At 39.1% G+C, this 25,466-nt stretch overlaps 1 protein-coding gene across 3 annotated transcripts in view; it reads right to left on the bottom strand.

Annotated features, from left to right (window-relative positions):
* The window catches only part of PFKFB4 (6-phosphofructo-2-kinase/fructose-2,6-biphosphatase 4), a 76,670-nt gene that overhangs the window by 36,173 nt on the left and 15,031 nt on the right, over positions 1–25,466 (bottom strand). The window contains exon 1 of one of the 3 annotated variants that reach the window (XM_063291863.1): positions 3,359–3,588. The exons of 1 other annotated variant lie outside the window; for it this stretch is intronic. In XM_063291863.1, the coding sequence (XP_063147933.1) occupies positions 3,359–3,461 (103 nt within the window). In that variant the 5' untranslated portion in view covers positions 3,462–3,588. Of the gene's footprint in view, positions 1–3,358; positions 3,589–25,466 lie in introns of those variants that run through there. One more of the 3 variants, XM_063291865.1, reaches the window with a different exon arrangement.

The following is a 25,466-nucleotide window of genomic DNA, read 5'->3' as shown; positions in this document are numbered from 1 at the left end:
GGCTGTGAAGACCTGGCTCTTCCCCCAAGCATTGCTCTAGGATAGTGGGGTTGAGCTGTGAGGATGTCTGGGGCCTGGGAGGAAGGTAAACATAAAACTATGTTTTATGGATTGTTGTGAGCCGCCTACAGTCATTGTATGAGATAGGCAGCCATATGAGTCCTGTAAATAAATAAAATAAAATAAATAAAACTTCAATTCAAAAAAGATTGGATAATTTGTCTATCCTGATTAGTGGTGTTCAACTTGTTTTGGGAGGGGCTTCAAAACTCTCCAAGCAATTCAGGTTATAATCTGGGGTCCTTATAGATCTCTCATTACAGGGATACAGCCTGTGTGACAGTAAGCACTTTTTACAATCTTGGGCTGACAATCCACCCATGTTGCTACTTGTATTGTGAATGGTTTACAACAGTAATCCATCCCTGCTATCCTCTTCTTTAGATTTTGAAAAATATTGCACATATGTATGGCCAAAATGAAGAAAAATTACAGTTAGTAATACATAACACAGTAACTAGAATATTAACTACAACTGGCATTATGGTCCTAGTATAGCAGTACTACATTAACTTTATTGGCACTCAGTTAATTTCCCCTATTTTAACAACTACCGATTATTTTTTTTAATCTTACAGGAGACTAATAAGTTTTGGAGCACATAATTTTGTCCCAAACTAGAAAGCTAGTTAGTATTAATTATAATTTGTTCAAAATAATCCAACTTCAAATAAAGCATTATAAACCTTTAAACAACCACAGTTAAATACTCTGTACAAATATAATACTAAGTTGTGGTCTGTCAAAAAATGAGAAAATCATCTATCTACTCTTCAATACTCTGCATTAGTTTATTCCTCTAATGGTAAACTATAGTTTGTTCCTGTCTCATGAAGCTATAGTTTAATTTTAAGTCCAAATAACATTCAGTGTTACAGCCAAGTACCAGATAATATTGATTTAGAATCATACTTGAAGGCAGAAATTTTAATTGAGACAAAATTTAACTTATCCCTTTGCCCTGTTCTACAGTCCAGCCAATGATACCTTAATGATACCCTAATTTCTCCATCAGAGAAACACTTGGTTCCTCAACTACAGAGAGGTTAGGGTTATCAAAAGGAACTGTGGGAGTACGTGGCTTGATACTTCACAGCACTGCTCATAATTTAACAATGCATCCAACAAAGGGTCGTACACTGAACAAGAAGTCACTGAACTAATATAGTAAAAAAAAGGATAAAAGAAGAATATGGCAAGTTTCTATCTGAGATTTTTGGAGAAAAGGCATTGCTAAACTAAAGATGCTTGTTGTGATATGACAGAACATTATTTAAGTGGAGGGCAATTTAATGCTACATATTCACATGGCTACACACACTTATGCGCAATACTTCACCTTAGGATGTCACACAACTGTTCATACACTGAATGAGGTAACCGTGGGGCGAAACAGGCATCTTACTATTGGTAAAGAATTCTGGGAACAAAATACCAAGTTTTCTTAGGATTTGTCTCAATATTCAGTGTCTGGTGCAGCACCAAACTCAAAGCAGAGAGCTGCTCATGATTTATTATTTTGTAAAGAAGAGAACTACCAAGCCAAGAACTCAAAAAACCTAGCAGGCTACATGCACAGCCATTCACATGTAGAATCACTCTGCACAAAGCAACCAATTTTATTTCTGAAACAAGGTGACATCTTTTTTTCAGTTCACAATACACTGAAATATGCTTGCAGGTATTGATTCAAGCAGTTCCACCCCATATTGACAGCTTAGATCCAAATGACAACACTACATTTTACACAGCACTCAAAGGCTGGCTTTAAGCACCTATATATATTCCCTACCATAATTAAAGCATACATATTTCAGCTGCTAAGGCTGTTATCTGAGACACTGTGCCTGTTCAACTCTACATATATTTCTTCCAGATTCTCCTGTTGTATGGGCAGAGAACAGCACACCAGAGGCCAGCTTCCCTTCTGTGAGATCACAGTCCAGTTCCACCAAAGGTCCCCTGATCATCTCTATGTAGGTGTGCACAACTTCACTGTCATCAAAAAGAAGATTTATTTCTGCTCTCTAACACAAATCACACCTTGTAAAAAGACAGGAAGATACAGACTTGTCTGAAACACATTCAACCTCCTATTTCCCAAAGCAGGTGTTTTTTGTGGCTATCCCATGAGTGTCACATCTTTACATACTGTCCCAGCTTTCCATCTTTTCCTGTTTTTAAGTGAATGAATCTCACACTCTAGTTGGACAAACAAGCAGCCTTCCCTGCAACTTTCTTATTTCTTTCTGCTCTACTTATGCCTTTTCCCTCATAAGTTCAAGGAGGCATTATTTCTCCCTCCCTTCTGCCCAATATTTTCTAGAAGTACCTTTACCGATGTTATCGTATTGCACGCACACTCAAAACTGCATCCCACTTAGTTCTATCTGACCTACAATTCTGGTTAATATGCAAAGGTTAGCAGTATTAAGTACAATGCCAAGTAAGTTGTTCTGCTCCTCAGGGATCACACTAGCTCATTTTGTACATTTTCTGAAATCTTTAATTGAACTTTCATAAATTCAATTAAGTAAAGGTCTCCCTACTATTTAATATTAATAATCCATTTTTCATCCAAGATACCATGTGCACTAGCCAATGCATCACTAATTAAACTGTTATACTGATAATTTTAATATTATAAAACAGCTGCTAAAGATGAAAATATTGCCATTTCAACATATATTTTATTAACCCCATGGGTTTATTATCATTATTATTTTACTGGAAAGAAACAATGCGTGAGAGAAAACTAGCATCTACTGCAGTAGCGGCTAAGTACAAAAGGAAAGAGATGGAAATTCATGAATATTATGCCAGTCAATGGATCTGATGTCAAGAGTACTGAGAAACCACCTGTACTTCTTTCCAAATTGGCTTTTGCAACTCTCAGTACTGCACAATATGTTAAAGGTGCCACACATTCCCTGCCATACCTGAGCTATTCACATTACTTGCATGTGCTGCAAAATCATTAGGCCAACAAAAATGGGCACCTGGGGTCATCACTTCATTCCTCTGGAGCTGTCCCCTTTCAAGAGCTAAAGGAAATCTGTCTTACAATAGGCTTTGACAGCAAGAAGGAAAGCAACTCCCTCAATCAATAGAGCCACCCAACGCTAAACTGGCATGTCTTTCATGGGGTGGGGGGAAATTACCGCTAAGGCCTCTGCTTCCAAGTCCTGCTTCCTCATTCTTCACCTAACATCCGCACCGGAGTGCTGCAACTCCAGCGCCCTGGCTCCCCTACCCGCCCCTTCCATCTTAGCTCAATCTGTGGCCGCCACTCACTCACCGCCGCGTTGCGCGCTATGTTTCGCAGGAAGCCCGTTGCTGTAGGGCACCCAGATCTTCTGGAGGGGGTTTTGCGTGAGCTCTCGAGCTGGCGACGACGCCATTCTCGCATATGGAACTTGAGCTCTGCGGCAGTGCCGTCTGCTACGACAGCAAAGCGCGAAGTCCAGGAAGGTGCGCCCCAGCCAGCCAGCCGGCTTGTGCCCGGTCTCCCTCGGCGACGGGAAGGGGCTGACAAGGCCAGCGCGGGGGCGGGGTCTGCAGAAACGCCCCACCTCCTCAGGCCAGCGCGGAGAACAGGTTGCGGGGCTCGAGGCAGACGGACTCGCCGCTAACTCGGGAGCAACGGGCGCGAGGCGGAGAGGCTCGGCCCCACCCCCTTCGCGCTTCGCGGAGACAAAGGAGAACTGCGAAAGTGGCGTGAGCGGGAGACGAAGGCTTTGTCTGCCCCGCTAATTCTGTAGCAAAACAAGGTGCTTCACATAGAGGTTCTGTGTTATGGGAGCAAAGATGCGTTCCGCAACCTGTGCGGATTTACTCTGAAGTAAGCCTCCAGGTGTTCGATCCAATTGACGTGCAGGTAAGAGCAGATCAACAGTCATCTCTCATCTTAAAAGCTAACGAATATGTCATACGCTTTCCTAAATTATAACCCATTTAAGTGTCCTTTAGATTAAAAAATTTTACAAATATTTTACATAACGCGAAGGCCAAGGTTTAACCGCCTTTATGATTCCACAAAAAAATTTTTTCCCTAAATAGGCTGTTCTGGAAAACAACCTTTTAGGTGCGTTAAGAATGCAGCCATAATTCGTTAAATCCCAATAGTTTCTTTTTCATTCTCCAAGACAAGATTTCCATTGATTTTGGATGCATTCAGTGTAATATGCAGTTGCTTATTTCCGATTCAAAATGAATCATGGACAGATTCATCTTGTTAGCCCAAGAACTCTGGGAGCTGTAGTTTTTGAGTGAAGCCTAGAAATTTATTTGAAAGATCCTCAGAGTTCTTTCATTCCCCTAGCAGCAAACCAACTCCCCCTCCCGGCATTATTAAACCACTTCAAATCCAACACATTCCCTCAAAATACAGTGTGCATAGTCACAGCAAGAAGCAGCATCATTTTGATCTTGAAAAAGCTAAGCAGGATCAGACTTCATTAGTACTGGATGAGAGATGATCAGGAAATCCCAAGGTTGTAAGCTAAGTCTTGCAAGAGACACTTTCATGTTGGTTTCTTACGTTGTGTTAGATTAGGACTGTTTGCACAACATACCAACCCATGGTTAGCTGTTCCATGGTTTGCTGAATTAATCAACTTGCCAACATTTGCATAATACACAGAACCACAAACTAGTTGGTTTCACCTGATACTCAGCAACAACACATTATTCAATGACATTATAATCTTGTACATTGTGCAAACTCAGTTTTACACCTTTCTATCAATGCTCCAAGCAGCAGATTCCATCATGAAAGAACATTTTAAAGAAATACCAAGATTTCCTTCTGAGACACAGAAATTATGGAACAATATTTCATGAGAAGAAAGACCAGTAACACAGACTAAGTAATTACACTTTCCATGTTGAGAATATAGATTATACTGGCAGAGGAGAAATCAGTGATATTGATGTATCTCAGCAACCTCTGATAAGACCATTTTTCTTCCTATTTGGCTTTTTTCCACAACTCTTTCCTCTCCTTGTCCCTTCTCTACCAAGACAGAATTCACAGAATTTCTCAGCATGTAATCAGACCGGCAAAACATACAAAGTATTTAAGGAGGAAAAGAGTTGAGCAATGGCAAAACTATTTTGGAGATTTATCTACATCTTTCATTTTTCGCCTCAAGCTAGACTGAGACACTACCATGCAGGATAGATGGGTTTTAACCCATGAGTGTTCGCTCTGATCCTGATTCAGATGAGGAAGGATTGCACATCCACCATCTCGGTAAAGAATCCCTCAAGTTGAACTGAACTCCTGGTAATTTTTTATTAGCAGCAACATGGAAATGGTTTGGGACTGCCTTCTTTTAGGGTTTTTTTAAAACATCCCAGTCTAGCCTACAGCCCTGGGATTCTCTGGTAGGTTCCCGTGCAAGTAATTTTCAGGATTTGTTGTTGTTTATTCGTTTAGTCGCTTCCGACTCTTCATGACTTCATGGACCAGCCCACGCCAGAGCTTCCTGTCGGTCGTCAACACCCCCAGCTCCCCCAGGGACGAGTCCGTCACCTCTAGAATATCATCCATCCATCTTGCCCTTGGTCGGCCCCTCTTCCTTTTGCCTTCCACTCTCCCTAGCATCAGCATCTTCTCCAGGGTGTCCTCTCTTCTCATTATGTGGCCAAAGTATTTCAGTTTTGCCTTTAATCTCATTCCCTCAAGTGAGCAGTCTGGCTTTATTTCCTGGAGGATGGACTGGTTGGATCTTCTTGCAGTCCAAGGCACTCTCAGAATTTTCCTCCAACACCACAGTTCAAAAGCATCGATCTTCCTTCGCTCAGCCTTCCTTATGGTCCAGCTCTCGCAGCCATATGTTACTACGGGGAACACCATTGCTTTAACTATGTGGGCCTTTGTTGTCAGTGTGATGTCTCTGCTCTTGACTATTTTATCGAGATTTGTCATTGCTCTTCTCCCAAGGATTAAGTGTCTTCTGATTTCCTGACTGCAGTCAGCATCTGCAGTAATCTTTGCACCTAGGAATACAAAGTCCTTCACTGCTTCTACATTTTCTCCCTCTATTTGCCAGTTATCAATCAAGCTGGTTGCCATAATCTTGGGTTTTTTTGAGGTTTAGCTGCAAGCCAGCTTTTGCACTTTCTTCTTTCACCTTCATCATAAGGCTCCTCAGTTGCTCTTCGCTTTCAGCCATCAAAGTGGTATCATCTGCATATCTGAGATTGTTAATGTTTCTTCCAGAGATTTTAACTCCAGCCTTGGATTCCTCAAGCCCAGCTTGTCGCATGATGTGTTCTTCATACAAGTTGAATAGGTAAGGTGAGAGTATACAGCCCTGCCGTACTCCTTTCCCAATCTTAAACCAGTCCGTTGTTCCGTGGTCTGTTCTTACTGTTGCTACTTGGTCGTTATACAGATTCTTCAGGAGGCAGACAAGATGACTTGGTATCCCCATACCACTAAGAACTTGCCACAATTTGGTATGGTCCACACAGTCAAAGGCTTTAGAATAGTCAATAAAACAGAAATAGATGTTTTTCTGAAACTCCCTGGCTTTTTCCATTATACAACGGATATTGGCAATTTGGTCTCTAGTTCCTCTGCCTTTTCTAAACCCAGCTTATACATCTGGCAATTCTCGCTCCATGAACTGCTGAAGTCTACCTTGCAGGATCTTGAGCATTACCTTACTGGCATGTGAAATTTTCAGGATTAGCTGGGGGCAAATACAGGCTGGAAACTACAGCGGTACACCACAATGTACGCTAACCCCCTCCCCCCAGCTGATATGACTAATTTTAAAGAAATCACTTTAAAATGTAATTTTAATTTTAAAAAGCAATAATACATTATTTTGCCTCACTTTTAAAATAGCATATAATACTTAGCAAGTAGGAAGACAAGTTCTTCCCCAAACTGGTGAATGAGGGGAGAGTTTAATGTTGAAAAGGAATAACTGGACAGGAGATTATATCTGCTAACATCTCCAGTTTTGTTATCTTTGAATATAAGATTAGCTGTCACCAGCCAACTTGGACAGGGCAAGGCTTACCTCTGCTGCTTGAGTGGCTGAACTTAATCATTTTATAACACCTAAATAGGGTTTATCTCCCTTTATTTTCTCTTTCCCTTACATCTTTCCTTACCTTCTACTTCCCAATACAATTGCTCCTTGCCCATCTCCATCCTATTTTTGTATGTATGTTTGTTTTGTTTTTCTATTTCTTCTAATGGGGGGATGTATAGCCACTTGCATGTTTCTGTGTGACAAAGAATGGTTGATATATCCAGATGGGGATAGATAAATTTTATAAATGCAGTAACTTATTTTCCAGGCAATTAATTTTTAATAGTTGTTATATTATTATTCCTGGACCCACCCTGTTTAGAAGCATGGCTTCTTATGGCTGCAAGGTGAGGAAGCCCAGCACTGCACAAGCATTTTGGGTGTGTTTTTAATTGTTTCCTGTCTGTTCCTTCTCCTGGGGAAGAACTGTCTTACATAACTGCTCTGAATTGCCCAGAGTCTTATGAAGTGCACAGCATATAAATAATGCAAAACACAATAAAATACAATAAAATAAATGTACAGTATTAGGTATGTTCGCCACCTTGAGTTATTTATAAAAATAATGTTGGGATAGAAAATAAAATAAATAAATAAATAGTATTGCTTATAATGTTTTAAAAACATTGCTATTCATTAATCAGAAAAAGATATGTTTAGATACTGAAATAGTAATTAAAGCCCATTCATTACCATACATCAGTGCTCGCTTACCAACCACTTGTTCAGCGACCAAAGTTACAACAGCACTGACTGAGTGGTACTTACAACTGGTCCTTGAAGTTCCAGCCATCGCAGCAGGCCCGCTGTCACATGATCGCAATTCAGGCACTTGGCAACCTCAAGGACTGATCATAAGTACCACTCATTCAGCACCATTAGCAATGAATGAGTGGTCACTAAGTGAGGACCACCTCTCCGGAATTTAAGTGCATATTATGAATATTTGCAGACAACTTCCAACTGAAGAAAGGTGGCTATAAACAGCTACCTTGTGTAGTCTAGTGGTTAAGGTGCTGGGCTAGAAACCAGGAGACTGAGAGCAGGACCGCAACTGGGTGGGGGGGGCAAGCAGGGCATGTGCCCCGGGCACTGCGCTGGGTGGGAACCAAAATGAGCACTGGAGGGGGCACCAAAATGGGCGTGGAATCCATGTTTGCCCTGGGTTGCAGCCCTGAGAGTTCTAGTCCCACCTTAGGCATGAAAGCCGGCTGGGTGACCTTGGGCCAGTCACTTTCTCTCAGCCTAACTCACCTCACAGAGTTGTTGTTGTGGGGAAAATAGGAGGAAGGAGTATTAGGTACGTTTGCTGCCTTGAGTGATTTATAAAAATAATAAAGGTGGGAAAAGAAAGAAAGAAAGAAAGAAAGAAAGAAAGAAAGAAAGAAAGGGTAGACAAGGAAAGGCCTTTTCCTGTGTGGCTCCCAGGAATTTCCCCCTTAAGGAGGTACATTTGGCTACTCTCTGTCCAGTATTTATGAAAAACAAATTTTTTTCACTAACATTTTAATTGTCTGATTTTGATTTTGGTTTTGATTTTAATTGTATAAATTTAGTTACATTTTCTGATGTTTTTACTTGTAAGCCATCTTGATTGTTGTAATAAACAGAAAGTTATAAATACAGTAATAAATGAAGAAAATAAAATGTCAAATCACTGTTTCTCTCATGTAGCAAGTGAAAATACTTATTTCATGGCAGCCAAATGATTGATGTCCTGAAGAATATGCATTAAAAAAATGCACTCATACATCCAGAAGAAAAAACAGGAGAAAACATACATATCACCATCCAATAGTAATTAAAACAGTCAACACATAACAATTTATTAAAAAATAATAAAGGCGGGTTAAAAATTAAATAAATAAATAAAATATTGGGCAAAAGACACATATTCCACCCACAACACACTCACACAAAGAAAAAAAAATCACACAAGTAAAACCATCTCTTTGTTTTCTCCCACCCCTCATCCAGTGTAAACCCTGGCCTTCCAGATCCCACTCGGTCTTTCCCAGCTTGTTTCTGGGTATGCTTCATAAATAACCACTGAGTTACAGGTGTCCATGTGCACATGATGCCTACCAATGCTCCATTGTGAAACTAAGGCCTCCTTCAGTCAGAATGATCTTGGTTTATAAATCATGATATATTAAATTGAAGAGAAGTATCAATGTAGCAGGACTCGCTGAGCCCATAATATGGAACACTGGAGGTTTCAAATGGCCTCTCCTGGAAGCCCTTCATAGCTTGCCTTTCCTCCTGCTCTGGAGGAGCAACTTGGTAGTTTCCACTGCCATCTATCTTTCAGGGGCACTTCACCTGGCATTCTCACCCTAACCCTGGTGGGTAAGAGAAATAGACAGGGCTGCAACTAGGGTCTGTGTCACCCGGGGCAAACATGGATTCTGCACCCATTTTGGTGCCCCCCCAGCGCTCATTTTGGCACACACCCCAGTGCGGCGCCCAGGGCACATGCTCTGCTTGCCCCCTCCTAGTTGCGGCCCTGAAAATAGGGCTCTCAAATTTCTGCTACTTTTCTGGTAATTGATTTCTATACTGGAACCTGCTGGACCTGTAGTTCAAAGGAATGTGACTAAAGGTTTCAGCCCTTTGTTCCCCTGCCCCAACCTTGGGAGGCAAACCAATCTTAACAGCGGTAAGCAAGGTCAAAATTTTAAACTATAAAAATATTTTTGAACTTTAAATGCAAACATTCAGTAATGGAGATCAATTACAGGACTATTCAGATTATGAGAAAATAGTAATTTGTATATTTATTAAATGTAAAAGTTTAATTTAGACAGACAATAATTACAGCTATTAATTGAAATTACTTTAAAATGCTTTTAATTTTTTGTTGCAAACTGAAGTTTAGCTGCAGAACTCTAGGAAACCCAGGCTCTCTCAGTTTTGTCAATTTGACAACTTGGAAAAAATAGCTGAAGAAAGAAGAAATCATCAATATCATAACAAAACAGGTATGTCTTTTGAGAGCTACTCAAGAGCAGATGCACTGACCTCTACATAAAAAGTCAGCCACAGAGAATCCCATAAGCAAATCAGGCACTGAATGTTCCTTTCTTTGGTGAAAAGGGATTTTGCCCTCTGGAGCAGAAATAACATCTTGTCCCTGCGTTTGAGAATTGAACTGCATGGCTTCTGCTCTGTGTACAGATAGTCTATATAAAGGTCTTCCTATTTCAAGTTAATTTTAAAAAATGGTGTATAAAGGTAGCATCACATGAGCACCTTCACTTACTATATTTATTACTCCAGAATAAAATATTTCAACTGACTTTTTATTCCTTTTTTTTTTCATTTTTTCTAGTTTTTCAGAAAACAAACAAAAAGAGCCTGAGGAAAACTATTATTTCTTAATTGTTGTTTTTGGGGGTGGGGGAGCCTTCATATCTCTAGATAAATGTGAGCAATTTCATCCTCAAAGCATCTTGAAAACTGTCAAGATTGTTCTGTTTACAGTAGAATCTCTTTTCTTTCAGGGCCAAATTGCAAAAGACAAATAATAAACCAAATAAATTAAAGGCATGAGATAAGGAAGGGAAGAGGGGGAAAAACTAAATCTAGCTCATATCAACACCATTCAGCACCTCTCCATGCTTTTCAAACTATCCTTGCTCCCACCACTTCACACACGACCTTTTGTTCTTAAAACTCCTCACCCATATAGGCTTCCTGTTGCCTTTTTCTAGGATGATGGCTTCCCACCTGAGTACTAATCATGTCCAACACTACATAACTATTTCAAGTTCAGCCAAGATTAGCTATACCAATTATTGCATTATTATATAGGTAATACATTTTCTCCAGATCATAAGAAAACACTAAAGCACTCTTAAATAGTCCTAAAAAACTTTAAAATAGAATATACTAACCAGTAGTATGTAACTTAGTTCTTCCCATTGTTTGATTATTCTTAGCACAATTTCAGTAACTGTGATGTATAAAATTAGGCTGACGGTATGGCAGATTTTAAACAGTATGTCAGATATTAAATCATCATACTGGGTATTAAGAAACTATACAGTATTTATAGAGTATAAATTAGCATAAAATGTAATACCCTAGCAGTAAATTCTCTACAATATAGTGTCATGATCCTTTGAGATCCCTAAATCAAATACTGTATGGGGAGTCTTGGGTTCCCCATATTAAATGAATTAGTGTTGTTAACCACCACTTCACTATTATGAAGTTTTTAAAGTAAAAGACTTCTGAAACCTAAGAACCATTCTTAGGTTCCATCTGCTGGGCAACACTTGAAAGTGCAATAGAAATAAGAAAGAGCCATCAGATCAAATATATATCAAAACTCTTCATTGCTCTACACAAAGGAGATGCAAACTGGTGAATCATCTGTGATTTCTTTGTACTCAGTACTGTGACATCAACAAAAACACCAATCATATTTCAATAATTCATTTATAATGTTTTTGGTGCCAGGGAAGATGTTTTTAATAAGTACCTGACAGCTGAAAAAGGGGAACGCAACTAAAAGCCTAATTTTCAACAGTATATATGATCATATCATTCAGTTGTTTTGGAGTTAGGTGGTGCCAAAATCCAATTAAATAAATAATAAACAAACAAATAATTCTACAACTCAGATCACCATCATTTCCCATCATTTTACTTGACTATGAAAACTATTTTCAGAGTGGCAATCCTGAAATCCTGAGCTACTTCAGGTTCATAGCTTTGGCATGTATTTTGAGGTCTACCTGAAAAATCACTTCTGAGAGTCCTCCATACTAAATTCAGTATCAAATTAGACATTTCAAGCACAAGCCAATAGCTAATGGTAGCACATGAAGACAATGATTAGAGGCAGTTTGGTCTAGTGGTTAAGGTGCTGGGCTAGAAACCAGGAGGCTATGGGTTCTAGTCCCGATTTGGCATGAAAGCCGGCTGGGAGACCTTGGGCCAGTCACTCCCTCTCAGCCTAACCCACCTCACAGGGTGGTTGCTGTGGAGAAAATAGGAGGAGGAAGGAGTATTAGGTATGTTTGCCACCTTGAGTTATTTATAAAAATAATGGGATAAAAATTAAAATTAAAAAAATTAAAATAATAAGAAAAAGATGGTGTGCCCAACAAATGACACCAAGACTTAAGATAGCAATTCAGATGGACAAGAAGCTTCAAGAAAAAGATGAAATTCCAATAGAAAATACAGTAGTGTCTTTTCATCTCACTCCCAAGTTTTATGTTAGAAGTACATTATGTGCTCCAAAAGGAGAATACTAAAGCTGGCTGGGAGACCTTGGGCCACTCCCTCTCTCTCAGCCCAACTCACCTCACAGGGTGGTTGTTGTGGGGAAAATAGGAGGAAGGAGTATTTGGTATGTTCGCCGCCTTGAGTGATTTATAAAAATAGTAAAGGTGGGATAAAAAGAGAGAATAGGAAAACAAAACACATAAAATGTCTAATTCTTACCTATTACTGCACTATTGGCATGTCTACTATACCCAGGATCACTCTAATAGGGCTATCTCCAAATCCTCCTAGGTTAATTAACAAAGTTATTGGACTACGTCTAAAGCCATTATAAAGCCCTGGAGAAGCCCCCCCCCCGAGGAAAAACAGCATATGAAATAATTATCAAGAATGCATATCATATTTTAATTGTACAGATATTTACAATCCATAAGCAGCAAAACACATGATGGACATGACAAACCACGTTATTCACTGCCAGCAGGTGGCGCTTCTGTACATTCATTTTGCGTAGCAAACGCTGGAGACGAAACAGCCAATTCTGGAGTAACTCATTTTTCTCTTGTTTATCTTTTCATAGAATTCCTAATAGTTATTATTATAAAAAGTCCTTGTTTCACCAGTTCACTTGACCTGATTGAAACCATAGATACTTTGGGTGTACACCAAACTTTAAGCTCATTTCTAACTTACCCCCCCAAAAACAAGTATGAGGCTTGTTATCCCCTTAACCTGTCAGAATCTTCTCTATAAAGGTTAAATCTCAACTCTTTCTGTGCACAGACTAAATCTTTGGAAATATTTTCTTTCATGTCCCACGCAGTAAGAGTAGGAAGCCTTCATTTTAAATACAAAAAGTGAAGAGGAAAGCAATTCTGTTGTGAAAAAAAAAAGAGCTTTATACCAGGAATTACTGGTTCTAACCTCTCAGAACTGCTTTCCAAGAATTCTGCAACTACATTTGGAAAGACAGGACAGGAAAGTCACACATGACAAATGGATTTCTACTTGCACAGATCTGGATATAACGTTTTATTTCAGCCCTGTATTCAAAATCTTTAAGGAATGCCCTTCATACCACATATGAGGCACCTGAATATTTTATGACAATTTTAATCCTGCCACACACTCCTTTAATTATTATATCCTGCTTAATTCAGTCCACTTAATTACTATTGTATAGATCATGTCACAATACTGGAGCTATATATCGAGCATTTACTGGGAATGAACTTCATTGATCATTAGAACAAAGAGTTTCTGCTATTCTGAACCCACCCATTAGAAACTACTATCTGCATATTAGTACACCTCTCCCAATATGAACCAGTATGATAGAAAAATATAATTTCAAATATGTTAAGAGATGAGTCTCCACCCCCAAAAAATACTCTTTATTCTCTTACTACTTCTTGCCTCATTCATTTGCAATCCTATGCAATGAAGAAAGACTTGTCCATTTTACTGGAGGCAGTATTTGAATTATTTAAAAAGAAACGTGTATCCAAATAGAAAAGATTCTTACAAATGTCAGATTCTTATGTCATTAAGAGTGGTTGGCAAGGATACTCACTCGTTATAAATGAAATTTTATTTCTCCACTGCATTTCTCACTTATATGCACAGAAAGAAACCTACAGTTAGTAAATATTGAAAAATAAATCCTATTGAAATAAATAATTAAATTCACTTAGTACCTTGCACAAATTAACTTACAAGCCAATCTGGAAAAAATGTTGTTTCTTAGTTTATGTTATTTTATTCCATCTCTTTTATACTTCATTCCATTACTTAGGAGTCATACTGTAATTAATTTCCTCTTGAGTAAACATGCATAGCAGTGTCCTGTTAAATGCAGTAAGACTCCAGAAGAAATTATACTGCTAGTCACAGATGACTTGCAATGTACCAGTCACAAGATCACTTTACTACTGATTCCTCTTTTTGCAATTACTTGACAGAGTTAAGACGTGACATTTTTGTCCTATGATTCTGATCCGCTAATCTATCCAGGAGACTTTGTCATTCTCTCTTTTGTATATTTTGATTTTTTTAATTATATCCTCCCTTCCTGTTATACCAGCATTTCACTCTATTTTTTTTTTTCTGTTGCCAAGGCTGGTGTTCAAGACATAAACTGTGGAAGGAAAGGTGTGTGAGAAAGAATGGGCACTCCAAGTAAATCCTAGTGTTCCAGAAACAAAATATTCCTGAGAAATCAAGCCATCAAGTCAGTGTTGACTCTTAGCAACCATATAGATAGATTTTTTTCCATGATAATTGTGTCCCTAAACTGGTCTTCCACTGGTTCTTGGGTGAGTTTGGTAATCTTCCAGAAGTTAATGCTCCAAACCAGAAGTAGAACCACAGGACCATCTCCAGAATAGCCGATCAACATGATGCCAAGAAGAAATCAAATGCTCTGGAATTGTAAGTTTCCTTCAGGAAACTCATTCTTCATTATCTATAATTTGCAGATTATAGAAAACATTTTAAGTGGCACATCAGCCAAAGTTGGTAATTATTTGCCACTGAAGTTATTTGGGTCTGCAATGAATTCAGATCCCACCCCCACAACTTAAGACCAGACCTTTCTAAAAGAATACAACACACCATCCAGAACAGGCAGAGTTCTCAATTACTGTATCAAAGAACCTCCCAGCTATATTGTCAGAACTCAACTTACATTTCTTGGCCCTCACCTAATCCCACTGCATCCAGGAAACAATTCAGGACATGTCTTGCCTTTCCTGGTTCAGACATTACAGAGAAATAGAGCTGTGTGTTATCAACATACTGATTAAATTCTATCCCTAAATTCCTAATGACCATTCTCAGTTTCATAAGTGGCAGAGTTACAGTCATCCAGCATTATTTACAAGCATCCCTGCAAGAAGGAGTAAATCACTGTAAAACATTGCACCCAACTTAAAGAGATTGCCCCCATTTCTTAAAAAAAAAACCTAAGGAAATGAAAGAGTTTACTTTACCTGCTCCAAGATTGAGAAAAAATAAAATAAAATAAAAAATACCCTGTACAGCACAGCTGTTGACATGGTCAGAGAACTATAGTGTACTCAAATCCAAAGTTCACTGGATCTTCTGGGATAAACTGATATATTTAAAATAATCTTATTCACAGAATTATTGTGCTGCAAAAATACTGTTATGATACTTGAACTCCAAATGTAATAAAAGGTAGGCCTGTGCAAGTTATTCATTTGGCCATGTATATACAGAAGGGTCTTCCTGCTCTCCCGCAAATGCTTAGAAAATTTTGGGACATTGCCAAAGTACCTGCTTTACAGCTTCGAGTAGATCCAAAGCAAAGCAGGAAGATGACTGTTTTGATGTAGGGCAGACTGAAAATTATAAAAATAACTTCTGAATTTTGCCTATCAGTTTCATTATTCACTTAACCCTGCCATTAATATAGCTCATCTGATTTCACATAAGGATACATTTCAAAACAGATTCAACACATCTTATTTCTGACAAGAAAAACTCATGCGATGAATTTCAGTCATCATGGTGTTCTGACCCATTCATAAGCTTTGTCTCAAGGTCAAACTGGCTGTAACTAGATTCTACCGAGCTCAGAATAAGGTCAAAATGCTTGCTGAAATTATTTCTTTAGTCCTCAATTCTATGCCAGTATTATGCTGCACAGTGGTCAGACTTAGAGACCAATTTTTATTTTTATACTGACAATCATTATAGTAAGAAAAAACTAATCTTAATATTTTCATGACAAATTGTAACTTAAGAATAAGTGTACTATTTTGCAATAAAGTAGCTTGCATAATGCTTGAAGTGAGGGGTGTTAACTGCTTCAAAAGTCTAGTTGTGAAATGTAAGGTAAATCCCAAGTATTCAAAAGAAGGAAGTAGTTACTCCTTATACCCAGAAACCAACTGTTTTCGTAACTACAAACTACAGTGTGTTAAAAATAACGACCTCCTTCCTGAGGCTTTTTTGCAGAAGTGATGCACATTCTGACAAAAAAACCAGGGGCCACAAGACGACTGTGTACCCTGTTTCCCAGAAAAAAAAAATCACAGCAATAGGAAGCTCTGTTTGGCCTAAACAGAAGCAGCAGCAGCAACTCCAAAAATCTTACTTCACCCTTCTACCGAAAGAAGAAAAAGAAAATTGCATCCATCTGTCTTGGGTGATGTCCAGAGAGAACTACACTCTTGCTCCATTCATCAAGGAGAGAGGGGGAAAAGGTCTAGATGGGGTTACAGCATTATTTATTACCTGCTCCTTGTGAAATGCCTTGAGAATCATTTGACTAAAATCTGGGATATAAATCTTGCAAACAGAGAAGATTGATAATATAAGGTTGATCCCAATTTTTTAAAGTTATTAATAGTTTTAAAAGATCAGTTTCTTGCTTTAACGTTGGAGAGAGGCAGCATGGGCTTTTGTTGTTTCTTTTAAATAGAAACCTTTTTCAATCTGTCTTTATGCACCACCACTATTTATTATTGAAGCAGGACTAAAAAATCTCAACGACCACTCATGGCAGGAAAGAGTTAGCGTTTTCTCTTATGACCTTCCTTCCATCTAGGGGTCATTTGATTTTTGCAGCCTAAATATGGTAGTCCTAATTAAAGAGAAAAGAATAAAATAGAGACATTTAAACATTCTTCATAGCAATAAACTCATGGAAGAAATCTGGTTCAAATTTTTCAGTCTAAATGAAGAAAATAGGAAGGGGGATGGAAAAAAGTAGCTCTTTGTCTCATGTGAGCTCAGCCATTCAGCAGAGAAAGAAAAAGAGAGCTCTATGCTACATTTTGTTATCCATCAAGCTCACCTTCAGAAAATAAGAAAATATATTGCTAGCTATAATTAGTAAAAATCGATTTAAATTACCTCAGAGGCACAGAATAGTTTGATGCACAGGTTTTACTTGCAATCTGCCTCCTAGAAAGCCTACTTTAACAGAAAGCCTTATGCAATCTCCCAACATGTTAGAAGGCAGCAGGGAGGGGATGAACCAATCCTTCCCATTCCCAACAATGCCTACACTAATTAGCCCCAACTAGCAATTTGTACTAAGCGTCCCTCCCTACAGATGCTTGTGCTGTATACAGAAATGCCAAGGAGCTGAGCTGGCTGATGCAGTTTGGTCCTCTCCTATCTCACTGCACTGGGAAAATTTAAGAGATATTCTAAAGAGGCCTAAAATACCAAATAATATCTGCTAATTCTCACAAAGCCATGAAGGCTAATTATTGTTTTGCTGTAGATTGGCTGCTTCAGAAGCTCCTCCTTGCTGTTTCCATATGCTTGTGCATACATAGCCACTTCCTGGCTCTTTCTCCCCAGTGCAGCTGCTTATGCTTCTCCCAATGAAAAGAGCTCTTGATCCGCATAAGGTGAGGTGTTGCAAATGGCTGGGGAAACTAGAATTCAGGGAAGGGGTCTTGAGTAAGAAGTACCTCTCTGCTGGCGCAAAACACTTCTTGGGATCCAAGCCATAATATATGGTAATAGTGATAAACTCAAGATAGTTATTTTACCATCTTCTGCTTTGAAAATGTTTGAAATGTCAAGCTTGATGTTCTTATGCAAAACAATAGATTTCAAGTTATTCAACTGACAACTGAAAATACACTCAATATGCTATAGTGTCATTTCAAGGGCATCAAGACTGAATGCTTGCAAGCAGCACCTACTCTCTGAGCAAAGATTGTGTAATGCAATACATGATGTTACTCTAGTAACAATTATTACACCAAGAGCAAGGCTGGTGGAAAAGAGTTCTCAAAATACATACTGTCCTATAAAGGGGAGAATTAATGACTTAAGACTATTTCTAATGCAGTGTTCAAAATAATTCTCAAATCATTTGTAATATAAATTCACTTGCCATATCGCTTCCCTATGTTTTAGGCACACAACTGAAAAAATTCAATGTGCTAAGGAAAACTCAGTTAATTGCACTGTTCTAAGCTCATTTATGCAGCAAGAGGATTACAACATTAAGGTTAAAATTTATTTAAAAATTGATTACACAGTTCCAGCCAAAGGGAATGTACTAACAATCTGACCAATATTTGGCTTGCAATTTTTTTTAAAAAATAAATCTGAATCTGTACAACTAAAAGAATTTTACGAGTTCACGAATTCAATACAGATGTCCTTCAAACAATTATTCTCACTTGTATAATAGTCATGAGCACTGATGGTGAGCAGGAGGGGGCCCCTATCCAGGGGGGAAAACGCATGCGTAGTACTGAGGAATTAAGCAGCCATTCAAAGAGACACAGATCAGACCCGCCTTAACTTTTGGGGTTTATCTGTCTGGGTTTTCCCACGCTTCTTCAGTTTGTTAGGATTCTGTCTTATGTAGCAGTAATAAACACTAGAGACCTATTCCTCATCTCAGCGTGGTTCCTGGCTGTTAGGACAATAATAGTTTATATTACTTTGTTGGTGGTTGCAGTGGTTCCTTTAATTCTTACAGCAAACAGGAATGTAATCTGCCAGGATGACACATCAATGGATGCACAAATTATGTAATATCCAACTTGATGATATTTGACTAATATGCAAATTATCCACGGTGAACTGGAACTACTGTGAGGGAAGGAACAATAAATATACTCCTGTATGAAAAACTGAAAAGCAGGAACACACCCTAAGCTAAATAAGGTAAGAGATTTTATTTTCTTCTGTCTTGATCTGATATATTCCGGATGCATAAAATTGGGCAAGCATAACCCCTAGGTCCAAAGAAATCTTTCCAGGCAGGTACCTTCTGATCCTAACCCTATCCCTTATAAAAAGAAGTCACTCTTCTGGTAAGCTATTATATGAGAACATACAATGCTGAATACTCATTAGTTAAAGCAATGAAGCAATTAAAGTCTACATACTGTAGATCAATACAGGTATAGCTTTTAATGTCAGTAAAATAATATACTTTCATTAAATTTCCAAGATTCAAAAATGAAGATGCGAGCAAGTAGCCTCAAGGATGCACTACCTAGTTATGAGAAGTTTCAAGAAATACAGTACTCTTGTTCTGAGTTTATACAGATTGGTCTTGTTTCACATACATTGGGCCCAGACTGTTTAAACCTACAAATGAATCTTAAGGGAGCCCACCTTGTACTAATCAACACACAAAATGATCAGGACAAATACTTTCCAAGGTTGTTCTAATTAAGCAGGATTATAATTACTACAGTATACACTTGCAAATGTTTAACTTTTCAATTGGCTACCTTCACAAAGAAACGTGTTTCCCTCCAGCTGCAAATCTCCAGTTGCCTTAGAATGTTCAGAAAAGAGTTTTCAACGAAAATGTGAAAAAATTCTTTTGCACTCATTTATCAAATTCTTATTGTTAGTTTCCAGTAGTATTTAAGAGCCAGAAAATTCCCCCAAAAGAGTTTAAACTATTACTTTGAAAGAACAGTCTTTTCAGTTTAGCAGCAAAAGCAGCACTAAGAACCCTCAAAAACTTTTAACACTTTTTAAAAACATAATTCCAATTATCGAAAGTACAACTGAAAAAAATGTGGAAGAGTTCTGTACTCTTCATCCACATTTTTTTTAATGTTAATGCATCATCCACAGCCTCTATTTTATGCAACTGAAATATCTCTTTAAATTGCCATCTATATCTTTTTGGGGGCTTACAACTACTCTGTTTTGTAAATCAGCAAATTTAACATCTGCAGTAACAAAATAGGTTGACTTTTTTCTACTCCTATCCTAAGTCATGTTTAGATATGCATATAGATTAATATATATGTTACCCAGCAATAATTTTAAGTACAAGTCTTTTCTTCCTTAGATTATACATATATTGGTTATTTCATATTTAAATTTGAGATTCTTCAATCTTCAGTTCTCATTCTTAATTATATAATAAGTAAACATATACAAGTAGAGTCACATGCCAGTAAGGTAATGCTCAAGATCCTGCAAGGGAGACTTCAGCAATTCATGGAGCGAGAATTGCCAGATGTACAAGCTGGGTTTAGAAAAGGCAGAGGAACTAGGGACCAAATTGCCAATATCCGCTGGATAATGGAAAAAGCCAGGGAGTTTCAGAAAAACATCTATTTCTGTTTTATTGACTATTCTAAAGCCTTTGACTGTGTGGACCATAACAAATTGTGGCAAGTTCTTAGCGGTATGGGGATACCAAGTCATCTTGTCTGCCTCCTGAGGAATCTGTATAACGACCAAGTAGCAACGGTAAGAACAGACCACGGAACAACAGACTGGTTTAAGATTGGGAAAGGACTATGGCAGGGTTGTATACTCTCACCCTACCTATTCAACTTGTACGCAGAACACATCATGCGATGTGCTGGGCTTGAGGAATCCAAGGCTGGAGTTAAAATCGCTGGAAGAAACATTAACAATCTCAGATATGTAGATGATACCACTTTGATGGCTGAAGGCGAAGAGGAACTGAGGAGCCTTATGAAGGTGAAAGAAGAAAGTGCAAAAGCTGGCCTGCAGCTAAACCTCAAAAAAACCAAGATTATAGCAACCAGCTTGATTGATAACTGGCAAATAGAGGGAGAAAATGTAGAAGCAGTGAAAGACTTTGTATTTCTAGGTGTAAAGATTACTGCAGATGCTGACTGCAGTCAGGAAATCAGAAGACACTTAATCCTTGGGAGAAGAGCAATGACAAATCTCGATAAAATAGTCAAGAGCAGAGACATCACACTGACAACAAAGGTCCGCATAGTTAAAGCAATGGTATTCCCAGTAGTAACATATGGCTGCGAGAGCTGGACCATAAGGAAGGCTGAGAGAAGGAAGATCGATGCTTTGGAACTGTGGTGTTGGAGGAAAATTCTGAGAGTGCCTTGGACTGCAAGAAGATCCAACCAGTCCATACTCCAGGAAATAAAGCCAGACTGCTCACTTGAGGGAATGAGATTAAAGGCAAAACTGAAATACTTTGGCCACATAATGAGAAGACAGGACACCCTGGAGAAGATGATGATGCTAGGGAGAGTGGAGGGCAAAAGGAAGAGGGGCCGACCAAGGGCAAGGTGGATGGATGATATTCTAGAGGTGATGGACTCGTCCATGGGGGAGCTGGGGGTGTTGACGACCGACAGGAAGCTCTGGCATGGGCTGGTCCATGAAGTCACAAAGAGTCAGAAGCGACTGAACTAATAACAATACAAGTAGAGAACAGTGGAAAAAAACAAAGCAGTTGCTAAAACAAGGTACAAAGCATAGGGTTAAATGCCATACAGATAGTCCTCGCTTGACAACCACAACTGGGACTGGAATTTCAGTCACTAAGCAATGCAGACATTAAGTGAATCACATGGTTGTTAAGTGAATCACTCAGTTCCCCATTGATTTTGCTTGTTAGAAGTCAGCTGGAAAGGTTGAAAATGGCAATCATGTGACCATGGGATGCTGCAACAGTCATAAATGCAAATCAGTTGCCAAGTGCCTGAATTGTGATCATGCAATTGTGAGGATGCCATGATGGTCATAAGGGTGAGGACAAGTCGTAAGTTGGTTTTAGCACCATTGTAATTCTGAACCATTTCTAGATGAATGGTCATTAAGCAAGGACTACCTGTATGTAGGTAAAGGTAAAGGTTTCCCTTGACATTAAGTCCAGTCGTGTCCGACTCTAGGGGGCTGTGCTCATCTCTGTTTCAAAGCCGAAGAGCCAGCGTTTGTCCGTAGACACTTCCGTGGTCATGTGGCCAGCATGACTACACGAACGCCGTTACCTGCCCACGGAAGCGGTACCTATTAATCGACTCACATTTGCATGTTTTCGAACTGCTATGTTGGCAGGAGCTGGGACTAGCAACGGGAGCTCACCCCGTCACGCGGATTCGAACCGCCAACCTTCCAATCGGCAAGCTCAGCGGTTTAACCCGCAGCACCACCTGTATGTACAATAGTTTAAACTCCTTATATACTGCGTAAGGAAATTACATTACCAGTAATTAATGACATCTAAATTTTCAATTATTTATGTAGAATATATGTTATATATATTAAAGAAGAAGTGACTAACATACATTTCATTGGGCAACTCCCATTAGCAATGGCTATTTAGCTAACAATTTTCTCCTTATGTAGGCTTTCAAAAGTTACATTGAATTAGATCAGATTGCTTTCTTGTATTAATCTGGAGAAACAAACATTAACAATTTTGGGATTCTGTGCTCTACTGAAAGTAAGTATCTTATGTTCAAGGGATATAAAAATAGATGTAAAGTATCCATTTGACTTTTGTGGGCAGAATTTTCACAGTGATATCAACAAATACCTCAAACTACAATATTAATAATTTATGTAGTACTTTACCTCAAGCATATAGGAAAATTGTAAAACTTCTAAGGGCAATGCTTGCATCCATCAGTTAGGTGTATTGGTTCATGAAATAATTAGGGCTCAAATCTAAACACATCTTGTTTAGTTGTTTTAAAAAAAAGGTAAAAACATAGGCCAACATCTAATTACACGCATGGGTGTATGGTACGTAGCTAATTTATTGGTTCTAGAATGAATAAGTGAACTGTATTTTTAGATCTTTGGCTTGATCAATTATCTTAATTGTTAAAATAGTCTAGAGATGTCTTTTGAAATGTAAAAGATCTTCTTAGACCCACTATACGTTGTGACCATACTTTATTTTATTCTAATATCTCTCTGGGGGAAAGCAGAAAAATCTATAAACTAAAGAAGGTCGATCCACAATTTTATTTATTTATTTATTTATTTATTTATCAAATTTAGCCACCACCCATCTCCCCCAAAAGATGCTCCCCCTGCTAAACATGTTCAAAAAGGTAAAATAGTTTTTAAAAAACACAATCCCATTATTACTATTACAATTTAAGGATGTATTATCTATCTGATGGATAAAGCCACTCAGATTCACCCTGACTTGGACTCTGACTGGGCAAGGTTGAGGTGCCTGGGGCACAGTCTGGGGGTGTGATTTGGGATGATGAGTTTGAGCCCATGACTCCTGAGGACAGGGTTCTCTGTACTGTCAACTCCGCCACCTGTTTACTGGATCCAGGCTCCTCTTGGATTGTTAAAGCTTTTGGGGGAAGATTGAGAAGGTGGTTGGTCTGCAGCTGATGAGAATCCTGGAGGAAACAGATTATCTCGACTCATTTCAGGCCAGGATTTAGTTCTGAGACAGCTTTGGTCATGCTTGTCAATGACCTGTGGCAGAGCCAGGATGGTGGTGGTGCATCCATCCTTGTGCTCTTTGATCTCTCAGCAGCTTTCAATACCATAAGCTCCAGTATCCTTCTGAGCTAGCTCTGTTGGTTGGGAATTGCAGGCACCATTTTATAGTGGTTCTCCTCCTTTCTCTGGGGCTGGTTTCAGTCGGTGTAAGCTGGAGGGGACAGATCATTCCCTATGTCCCCCCTGTGTAGGGCTGTAATGGGTTGTGAGAATAACCTTGAGGAACAGGAGGAAGAGCCAAAGCCAAGACAGTGGTCAGATAAGAGAAACCTGAGTCCAAAGCAGAAATGTAATTTGAAAAAATGTCTCAGACTTGACCCTCCCTAGTTCTCTTTATGATAAAGGCAGGGAGAGAGGAGGCATATTCAGATTTAAAAGATTCTGTTACTATAACCCTATGATAAAAGTAGTTTTAGTATTCATAACTTTGGTTTCCAAGTCTGGTCTTCCTCAAAGGGCTGACAAGGGTGCCACAGGGTTCTATTCTCCCTACCCTCCTTTTCAACATCTACATGAAACCACTGGGTATGGTCATCCATCAGTTTGGTGTTCAATATCAACAGTTCGCTGATGATACCCAATTATATCTTTCGGCCCTGGGCCAGCCAAGGGAGGCCGTCAAAGTTCTGTCCTGGTGCCTGGAGGTTGTGTGGGTTTGGATGGAAAGGAACCATCTCCAACTCAATCCTATGATAACGAAGTGGGAGTGTGTGTTTGAACCACCCAGATGTGGGAATATTCCTTATTTGACCTTGGATGGGGTAGCACTTTCCCTTCAAGGTTGGTATGCAATATGGGGGTCTTCCTGGACTCACAGCTCCTGCTTGAAGAGCGGGTGTCAGCTGTGGCTAAGAAGCCCTTTGAACAACTCTATCTGTTGCACCGGTTGTGCCCTTTGCTAGATCGGGGGGCCCTTCAGACAGTCACGCATGCCCTAGTCACCTCACAGCTTAACTACTGTAATGCCCTCTACATGAAGTTGCCCTTGAAGACCACCTGGAAGCTTCAACTGGTCCAGAATGTGGCTGTGCAAGCATTAATGAGCATGTTTCACAAGGTGCATGCCGGTTAACGAGCATGCTTTGCAAGTTGGTTGCCAATTTGCTTTCAGGTGCAATTCAAGATGCTGGTTGTTACCTATAAAGTGCTAGATGGCATAGGGCCTGCTTACTTGAGGGGCAGCCTGTCTCCCATAACATCTGCCTGGCCAATTTGATCCTGCAGGGTTGGTGCATTCTGCATTCCTTGGAGTAAACAATGTCATCTCTCAGAACCCTGGAAGTGCACCTTCTCTGTAGCAGTGCCTACCTCCTGGAACGAGGTTCCCCCGAGATCTGGTTGGCCCCCACTATGCTGTTGTGTGGAAGGACTATGAAAACCTGGCTCTTCACCCAGGTCTTCAGAGAGGGGGAGGGAGATCCCTCATTTCATCACACTTGCCATCTTTTATCTTTACATTTTATGTTTTATTGATCTTATTGTAATTTCTTTGGATTTGAGAGTTGGGCAGCATACAAGTTTAATTTATTATTGTTGTTGTTATTATTCCTTGTTCTTTACTTTACAGGACAAAAAATATAGTTTAGACATAGTTCTCATGATTAACAATCCCATTCCATCCACATAACTATAAAGTACCATAATAAGTTGGCTCTGAAAATGGTTCAAAATTTTCAGTTAGGACCAAATATAGTAGCCAGACTTTCAGCCAGTCTTAGAACTTCAATGGCTACCTAATCACTTCCAGACCCAATTCAGAAATGATGAAGTCCTAAACATCTTGGGAATCAAGAACTTAAAGAGTACCTTCAAATCCTTCTCCAAATCAGATGTTAGATTTGTTACAAGGAAAAAAGTTCAGTAAACACACACACTCCTATTTAACAAGCA

Source organism: Candoia aspera, chromosome 2, assembly GCF_035149785.1.
Source record: "Candoia aspera isolate rCanAsp1 chromosome 2, rCanAsp1.hap2, whole genome shotgun sequence".
Classification (NCBI taxonomy): domain Eukaryota; kingdom Metazoa; phylum Chordata; class Lepidosauria; order Squamata; family Boidae; genus Candoia; species Candoia aspera.
The sequence above is the reverse complement of the archived record's forward strand: the minus strand, read 5'-3'. Positions and strand labels throughout refer to the sequence as shown.